Source organism: Myotis lucifugus, unplaced genomic scaffold (assembly GCF_000147115.1).
Source record: "Myotis lucifugus unplaced genomic scaffold, Myoluc2.0 scaffold_5795, whole genome shotgun sequence".
Taxonomy (NCBI): Eukaryota; Metazoa; Chordata; class Mammalia; order Chiroptera; family Vespertilionidae; genus Myotis; species Myotis lucifugus.
The window spans coordinates 1-9,381 of NW_005876843.1; the positions used below are offsets into that span (position 1 = coordinate 1).

The 9,381-nt window shown below is 64.0% G+C and overlaps 1 protein-coding gene across 1 annotated transcript; it reads right to left on the reverse strand.

Moving 5' to 3' along the window:
* Positions 1–4,931: 4,931 nt before the first annotated feature.
* On the reverse strand, positions 4,932–9,375 carry LOC111824751 (uncharacterized protein ENSP00000471857-like; the record flags this gene model as incomplete). Its single annotated transcript, XM_023749323.1, has 2 exons — positions 9,189–9,375; positions 4,932–5,035 (listed from the first exon to the last, which is right to left on the reverse strand). Coding segments are annotated over exons 1-2 (274 nt in total), but the record flags the coding sequence as incomplete, so codon positions are not given.
* Between the last annotated feature and the right edge of the window lie 6 nt (positions 9,376–9,381).

Consider the following 9,381-nt stretch of genomic DNA (forward strand, 5'->3'; position numbering starts at 1 on the left):
TGGATTCGGGGGGGCTGCTCTCCAGGCCTCAGCTTCCCTCTCTTTGTCCCCTCTGGGGACCTGACCCTCCTCTTCTCCGGGTCACCTGACTGCCCCACCCCCTCTGGTCATTCCTCGGCGCCTCCTCTCCCTGGATGTCCCATGCCCCCAATCCCAAGCCCTCTCTTTCCCTTCAACGAGTAGGTCGTGAAGTCCCGCCTCTTCAGGAAGTGAGGCGCTAGCCCCTGCCACGCCCTCTGCACCCCACGTTCCCTCTGCACGACCCCCTGCCATGCTCATCTCAGGAGCTCTCTCAGTGGGGATCCCCGTGAGCGCCGGTCTGACCCCCCCTGTCCGCGGGGGATCCCCGTGAGCGCCGGTCCGACCCCCCCCTGTCCGCGGGTCACCTTCCCCCAGTCCCTCTAAAGGGTCCTGCCGTGTGGGAGTCAGTCCCTCGACACAGGACCTCGGACCCTGGAACGTTCAGACGCTCCCTCCGGCCACCTCTCCCTCCGCGGCTCCTTCTCCATTCCTTGCACATCCCCTGAGTTTCCCACCATCCCTTGCTGCAGGGGGAGGCCCTGCTGCCGTGGCAACAGCCATTCCCAGCGCCGGTGGATGAAGCCAGTGCCAGTGCGTGCAGAATGCTTCCTCTCGAGTGATTCCTAAAAAGAGAGGGTCCTCCCTGTCACCCCAGCCCCAGCCCCAGCCCCGAGCCCCGCCCACTGGCAGGACAGACGGTTGGGAAGGGTCCACTTCAGAGATGCAGCCAATCGATCGAGGGGCGCCGTGATGAGGGCAGGGAGGGGGCGCTGTGATGTCGGTGGCGTAGGGAAGGGGACCTGGTCCTGCCAGTTTCCAAAGGGGAAGAGGCTGCTTGACAACCTGCAGCCCTGGCTGGTGTGGCTCAGTGGATAGAGCGTCAGCCTGCAGACCGCAGGGTCCTGGGTTCGATTCCCGGTCAAGGGCACGTGCCCAGGTTGTGGGCTCAATCCCCAGTAAGGGGCGTGCAGGAGGCAGCCGATCCATGATTCTCTCTCATCATGGATGTTTCTATCTCTCTCTCCCTCGCTCTGATATCAATTTTTAAAAATTAAAAAATAAAAAGGAGGATTCAATCCTGGCCTCTACTCCTTGGTTCTGGTGGTGACGGCGGCACAGGCGGCGACTTTTCGGGCTTCACAGCCACTTGGGTAACTTCCCAACATCCGTGGCCAAAGCCTTTATTCCCTCCATTGTGTTTCCATCTTTGGTTGGTCTTCTGATGGTGGATGGGCTGTTTCTCAAAACCCACCAGAGCTCTCTGCACATAGTGGGCCCTCAGGAGTCTGTGGTGAATGACGAAAAACCCGTCACAGCTCTCTGCACACAGTGGGCTCTCCGGAGTCTGTGGTGAATGACGACGGACGAAATGATCGAATGCGAGCCTCAGAGCAGATGTGTGGGGGAACGTAAACAGCCGTGACCTCTCGGGACCCGCGGGAGAGACGGTGCAGCTGGTGAGCTGGAAGGGACGCCGGGCTCTGGGACGGGGTCCCAGCGACGCTTCCTCTCCCTCCTCCGCTGCCGGGGCCAGAGGGCGGCCAGCGGCGACCTCTCTTCTTCCCCATAGAGGGAAGCCCCAGGCCTTTCAGGGGAATGACGTTGGCGCAGGTCACAGCGGAGACCCTTCCCTCCCCCGCAGCTGTGTTCTGCTCTGCTCAGAGGCACGGGGAGCGTTTTCCCACACCCCTGGGAGACAGGGGCAAGAGTGGGCCAGGTGTCCTCGGGCGGCCGGGGTCACGTGGCTGCCCCAGCTGGAACCCGAGCCCCTGTCTGCCACCTGGAGAAGGAAAGGGGCAGTGGACACAGGGGTCCCACATGGCGGCACCAGCAGGCTCACACCTCTGGGGGCCTCCTCCAGGAAGCCCTCCCAGATTGACCCGCTGGCTTCCTCCCGGCCTCGTCACCACCTTCGCTCTGCCAGGGCGGGCGGCGTCGGTTACTGAGGCGTTTCTGAGGATCCTGCGGGGCCCGGGCTCTGTCCCAGGAGGTGCCCCCTGAGCTCCGGGTTGGGCACTTGTGGGCCTCGAGCTCGGGTGTGTGGGCTCGGAAGAGATCTGCTGTCCACCTGTCTGATGGGACCACGAGGCTCAGCCCACTGAAGGCCGCTGTCTGGCCGGCCCCTCGATGCCATCGTGGCCGCAGAGCAGGGCTTCCCCCGCGTGCGGACTGGATCCAGAAGGTCCCTCTGGCCGACCGTCCGATGGAAGTCTTGTTGGGGGGACATACGTTGCCCAGTCCCTCTGGGCGAGCTCTTTGGGGCCAGAAACGTAAAGACAACCGCAAGGAGGCACCTGGACCCGGACCTGGACCAGGACCCTGGACCCGAACCAGAACCGGAACCAGAACCAGCCGGGAACAGACACCTGGCCCTTTAACCACCCCCGTGACACAGCCGGGCGCCGGGCTGCACTCCCTGTCTCGCTCGCCACCTCCGTGCTCTACGGGTTTCCGTTAGGTTTTCAAACGAGGCGTTGAACTCACAGAGGTGCACCACGGATCCGCCACCCGCGGGCGTTAATAGAATAATCGCTGGCAATTACTCGGCGTCTGAAAACGGGGGCGGATGTCAGGAGCGTTCCCCGGTGCGCTGGGCGGGCGTCTGGGTACCAGGTGCGAACCTCCCTCTCCCGCAGCCCCGTGTCACCGCCCGGGGAGCTGCCCCCTCTGCCCCCTGGAGCCCAGGGCCTGGGGCGGGAAGGGGGTCCCCGGACTGTGCCCCTGTCTCTATCCCTGCTCCCAAACCCACGAGACACGAAACACGTGACTGTGGCTTAAACATGGAGTCGGCTCCCCGCGGGACGAGGAGGGAGGAGGGGAGCAAACCCGGAGGCCCCGCCGGGCCCTGCTCTGCACGCAGCGGCCTCCGGAGCGGCTGGCGGGGGCGGGCACCTCGGCCTCGCGTGTTCCGATGAGGCCAGGCCCTCATACGTGTCACTCGCGCTCCCTCCGACATGCCACCGAGTGGAAGTAATTAAGGATCCGTGTCAACTCGGGCGGGCTCCCCCCGCCCCCCGCACGTGGCCTCGCACATGTGGGCACAGGCACGCCAGCCCGGCTCCCCGGCTTCCCAAGCGGAGACCCGACAGACGGACGGACGGACGGGCGGGCACTGCTTTGCACGGCCTGCGCCCCCAGGGGGATGGGCAGGTGGGGGCCGCACACCAGGTGGACTCACAGGTGCGCTTACCGGGGGCAGAGGCGGAGGGAGCAGCCGGGTGGGGATGGCCCCTGGGCATCCACAGGCCAGTGCCAACAGCCTGCTGGTGGCCGGGCATCCTGGGAAACCCTCTCCCTGCCCATCTGCGTTCCTGCCTCATTAGGGTGCTACGTCCAGGCCAACAAGTAGCAAAGCAGAGCCGGGCCGAGGAAGGCCCCTCAAGGACGCGGTCCCCCCAGATGCCTGGATGCTGCAGGGACCTTAGTCGGGACTCAGCTGCGGAGGAGACGGACCAGGTCCCCAACCCGGCCTTGCCCCCCCTCCGTCCTTGGGGCTCTGTCTCCCCACACACCAAACACCAGCGCCAAGCTAGGGAACCGGGCCCCCCGAGAGTTCCCAGACCAGGAGGGAGGGGGTCTGAGCGACAGAAGAGAGCAGACGGCCCCCGTCGTGTCCGCACGCGGACAGGAGACCACGTGATCCGTGGCTGGGAGACGGTGACAGGTTACCATCTACAATGCGGACCCGGCTCTCCAAGGAGCCCGGCTCTCCTGCGATGTCGGGGGACAAGCCCAGGCCCCCCGGGCTGCCTGCTCAGCTCCAACACGGGCGGCCACTGGGAGGCCCTCTGGGAGCCAACAGACTCCCCAGGGTGAGGTCGCTGGATGAACCCCGACACGGTGACCTCCCTGAATGCAGGTCACAGTCTGATTCATCCATCCCTCCCCTTTTTTTAAAATTTAGTTTTACTTTTAGAGGAAGGGAGAGGGGGAGGGAGAGAGAAACATCGATGATGAGAATCATGGACCGGCTGCCCCCTGCACGCCCCCTACAGGGGATCGAGCCCACACCCCGGGCCTGTGCCCTTGACCGGGAATCGGACCCTGACCTCCTGGTTCATCAGTCGACGCTCAACCACTGAGCCACGCCGGCCGGGGCTGATTCATCTTTTACCCCAGCGGTGAGCTCAGCGCTGGATAAGGCCAACCCTCCCTGATGGTCTGCTGACCGAATGACCGAACGAACGAACGAACGAACGAAAGAACAGAGTCAGCCAGGCCCTGCGTGAAGTCCCCCCAGGATCCCGGCATTCCGCCCCACGGGGCCCCACACTCACTTCCAGGTCAGGCTGGCGAGGGGTTTCCCAGCAGACAAGCCTGGGGGGTGCCCAGAGCCCCCCGTTGGTCGGATGACAATCTCGCCCCCCCCCCCCATCGGTTCGGTGGCGACCAGTGGCTCCCGCCACGTGGCGCACATCAGGAAGCGGTTACAGCGACAACGCGGCCGAGGTAAAAATAGAGACATAGTTTCCCCGTGACCACATGCTCATGCCGAGGGTGTCGGGTGCCAGAGAGGGTGGCGTGTCCCCCCGCCGTGCCCGGCTCCCCGCGTGCCTGCTCCCGGCGGGAGGCGGTGGCTTCCTGTTTCTACGCCCGGGCCCCACCCCATCGCCCGCCCTCTCCTCCCCGAGTCACCGCCGCCTCCAGGCCCGAAGACGGCTCAGGGGGACCCCGATCCCACGCCGCCCGGGGCCCCTGAAGACCTGCCCATCAGAGGACAGTGAGGTCAGGCTGTGTCCCCTGCCCACCGGCCACTCTCCTCCCCTGACCTTGAAGTGCTCGCCGCCCAGATGGGAAGGCTTAGCTCTGGGCTGAGCCCCAAAGCTTAAACGCAATGCACGGCGGCCGCCCCCCGGTGAAGAGATGGGACCCCCCACCCCGGGAGGAGGTCCCTCCCCCGCAGCACTCACCCACGCAGGAGACGCGGTCCTCCGTCCCGCCGGGGGGCGTGGAGTAGCCGTCCGCGGCCCAGCTGCCCTGGGGAGGGGGCCCGGGTTCAGGCTCGGTCTGCAACCTGCCGGACAGAGAACAGTGGTCACTTGTGGCCTCGATGCCTCTCCACGGGGCTGGGGGACCCCTTAGAGCTTAGTACCTGCAACCCTGTGCCTGGGCCGCCCGGAGGCTGCAGGTGTCTTGGCAAAGTTGTACCGAGGAGTAGGAGGGCTTGACCATAGGTACACTCATTCATTCATTCATTCATTCATTCATTCGAGACGTCTACTGAGCCACGGGCCAGAGCTGGGCCTGGGATGCCGGGGAGCAGGCAGTGCCTGCCCGTTAGAACAGGACTGTTTTGGGGTCTCACACAGATGCCTGAGGCCAGTCGCCCGATTCCTACATCACCCACGGGGCTTGGGGACCTCAGGCCACGGTCGCTGCCCTGGGCTCTGCGTGTGCTACGGCCCGTGCATCACAGGGACAGGCTCCTTAGGCCAAGGTCAGACCCCTCACGGAGCGAGGGGACACCCAGACCCCCCCACCCCGGGCTGGCCCCGGTCCAGGCAGGGAGGGAGGGAAGCAGCAGGGGTCGGCTCAGCATGGGCCACTCGACTCCCAGGAGGCTGTGCGGTGCTCGGCCGGTGGGGGCAGCGGGCAGGGTGGGGTCTCTGGGCACCAGCTCCCAAGGGCACACACAGGCCACTCGCAGGAACAAAGACGGAGGAGCCTTCATTACAGGCAATTACCCTGGGCTCCGGGAGCGCCCGCCCGCTGCTCTCCGCTGTCTCCAGCTAAATGGGCCCTTTGGCGGCTGGGCAGCGGGGGGAGGGCAGGGGCCGGGCGGGCAGGCAGGCGGGGAAACTGAGCTGGTCCCAGGGAGGGCGGGGCCAGGGGACCCTGCGGTCTCCAGTGCTAGGAGATGGCTCTCTCTCTCCAGTTTTTCTTTTTCTTCTTTTTAAAAAATATGTTTTTTTTTTATTGGTTTCATAGAGGAAGGAAGAGGGAGAAAGAGAGAGAAACATCAATGATGAGAGAGAATCATGCATCAGCTGCCTCCTGCGTACCCCCTACTGGGGATCGAGCCTGCCACCCGGGCATATGCCCTGACCGGGAATCGAACCCTGACCTCCTGGTTCCTAGGCCGACGCTCAACCACTGAGCCACGCCGGCCGGGCAGCAGGCTAACGTTGAAGTTGAGCATGTTGTTTGGCCCAAGGACGATGTTATAAATACCCACACGGCCGCTGGCAGGAAACAGGTCCCCCACCCTGATGGACCGAGAAGGCAAAGCCTGACCCACAGCAGGTGGGCCCCAACCATGGTTAGGAGCAGGGGTCCTCTGTTGCCATGGTTACTGTTGCCAAATGATAATGTCAGGGTGGGGGAGGGGCTGCTGAGGAAGGCGGGGCACCTCTGAGCCTCCAGGGGCTCCGCACCTCCCACCCACGGCCGGACCCCGGGTCTCCCCCACTTTCCCGCTGTGTGGACAGTCCGGCCCGTGCTGGACGCTGGCCGAGGCTTGAACCGGACGGGAGAAAACCAACCACCCTACACTCCTGACACCACGGCCCAGAGGGAGCGAAGGTCAAGCGAAGGTCGAAGGCCGCGGGCGGGGGGGCCGCTGCGAGGGGCAAAGGGACGGTGGCTGAAGATCCCACGGGGCCACTCGCAGGGACCGGAGGATCCAGACGGAGGGACACGGAGGCCTCCCTGGGTCCCAGGGGTGGAGTATCCAGAGGGTCAGGGTGGCTGGGTCAGAGGAGGGGCAGGCGATGAGCTCCCCGGGGAAGGGCCGTCCGTCACTGACCGTGACCGGGGCCGGCTGTGAGGACAGAGCGGGGGGAGCGGGGCCGGCCGGCTCACTCCCCGGGGAAGCAGGTCAGGCCTGGGAGCTTTGCAGGAGCCGAGATGCCGGCGTGAGGAGCAGATTTCCACGAAAGCAGAGATCTGCGGCTCCCAGGCAGCAGATGGCGCGTCCTTGGCCAGGAAGCGGGCAGGACAGCCCGGCCCGGCCTTGGCAGAGCTGCCCACAGCACCAGCTCCAGGCCCCGCAGGGTGTGCTGGGCTCCTGCCCGCCCGCCGTGCCTGGCGGCGTCCCTGGTCCCACGCCTCCCTTGCCCGACCAATGACACGACCTGCACCCAGAAGCCAGGGCCTGCAAGGGGCAGGGTCCTGGGTGGGTGGAGCGATGCCCACTCACTCCCCCACTTCTGTCTGAAACGCAAACACGCAGGGTCCGCGGGGTGGCCCCATTTCGGTTCCCCTGAAATGTTCGGAGGAGGAAGGTCCAACCCTTTGGAAAACGACAGATTCTAAATACGGCTGCGACCCTAACTGGTGTGGACAGAGCATCGGCCTGCGGACGGAAGGAAGGGTCACGGTTCGATTCTATCTAATCAAGGGCACATGCCCGGGTTGCGGGCTCGATCCCCTGTAGGGGGCGTGCAGGAGGCAGCCGATCAATGATTCTCATCATGGATGTTTCTCTCTCTCCCTCTTCCTTCCTCTCTCTGAAATCAATACAAATATGTTTAAAAAATAAAATAAAATAAAAAATAAAGTGTGGTGTCCATCCCGGCGGGCGTGGCTCCGTGGCTGAGCATCGACCCATGAACCAGGAGGTGGCGGTTGGATTCCCCATCAGGGCACAGGCCCGGGTTGCAGGCTCGATCCCCAGCAGGGGACGGGCAGGAGGCAGCCGGTCGATGTTTCTCTCTCGTCACGGATGTTTCTATCTCTCTCTCCCTCTCCCTTCCTCTCTCAAAAAATCAATAAAGATTTATTTAAAAAATACACCGCACATTCTAAACGAGGCCTGGGTGTGGGTGTGGAGCAGAGGGACCCCAGGCACCAGGGATGATGCTTCGAGACCCCCTTAGACCTTCCCGGGACCCACGCACCCTGTCGGCTTCTTGTGTGAAGGGTAACGTTTCCCTTGAATCCCACCCCCACCCCCGACACTGGTGCCGCCTCAGAGGCCCGCGGTGTCCGGGGAACGACGGAAAAGCTTTTCTACCCCCGAAACGCGAGCGTTCCTCCTCCCGGGAGCATAGGGCCACCCCCCAGGAAGGCAGGCCTGTCTGGAAGGGACTTTGTTTGCGTGTTCTAGCCTGTGCCATAGTCACTACGGTCTCGTCACGCAGGGTGACATGTCCAGCAACACTGGGTTCCATGAGTCATGTCCCGGGCCCTCCCCCCAAAATAAAAAAGATAAATAAACACAGTTGCGTTGACTTAATGCGGTCATCTGAGCCCGGAGCGATGTTTGCATTGGAAAAGCACCGTTGACTGGGGTGCCTGCTTGGCTACTCTGTCAGCCGGCTGCGTCTGAGGAACCCTGGGGGGGGGGGGGCCGGCTAGTGACCCTGTTGCTATGCACAGTGGCCTGGCCACCGCCACCTGCCACGGCAGCCGCCCCTATGGGACCACGGGAGAAGCATTACGTGGGATCCCTGGCATGCCGGGCGCAGACACAGCCATGCATGCGGCAATATGGTAAGTGGAGGGAGAGAGAGAGAGAGAGAGACAGAGAGACAGACAGACAGACAGATGCAGGCACTGTGGGTCCAAGAGGAGGAGGAGCCCTGTCAGGACTCCCCTCACCATGACCCGAAGGCCAGTACCCACAACAGTGATGGAGCCCCAGGTGAGCTGGGCAAGACTGACCTCCCTACCCATCTACCCGCCCGCCAACCCCACCAACCGTAAGGGCTTCCGAAGGCCCCGACACAGGGTCTCACCGCCTCCCAGAGGGAGGCGTGGCCGCCAGGAGCTCCCGCCTCCCGTGCCGCGGTCGCTCTGCAGCCCCCGAGCTGAGAAAGACCCGACCTGAGCTCGAATAGATTTTCCTTTTACGCTCCCAACCCCTGGACAGCTCTCGACCCCCAACTCCGTAGGCCTGCCCTGCCCACTCCTGCGTGTTCTGGGTCCTCTGGGCCCCACCAGCCACTCACCATCAAGGGCCCCCCCCCCTTTTTTTTAAAAATATATATTTCAGAGAAGAAGGGAGAGGGAGAGAGAGAGAAACATCAATAACGAGAATCACGGATCGGCTGCCGCCTGCACGCCCCACACTGGGGATGGAGCCCGCAACCTGGACATGTACGTGTCCTGACCGGGAATGGAACTGAGACCTCATGGTTCATAGGTCGACGCTCAGCCACGGGCCCACGCCGGCCGGGATCCAGGGCCCTCCGCTTGCCCTGCCCGGGGCCCGCTGCCCAGCTCACCTGTACTGGAACGGGGCCACCGTGGCCGTGATGGGCGGGCTGTGCTGATGGACCGAGGAGAAGCTGATGGCCCCCGGGGCCAGCGAGGGGCGTCTGCCCTGCACGGGGCTGACGGCTGGAGAGGAGGCCCCCGACGCTGCCCAGCCTCCAGCTCCCAAGACACAGAACATCTAGGGCTTCTGTCTCTTTGGTC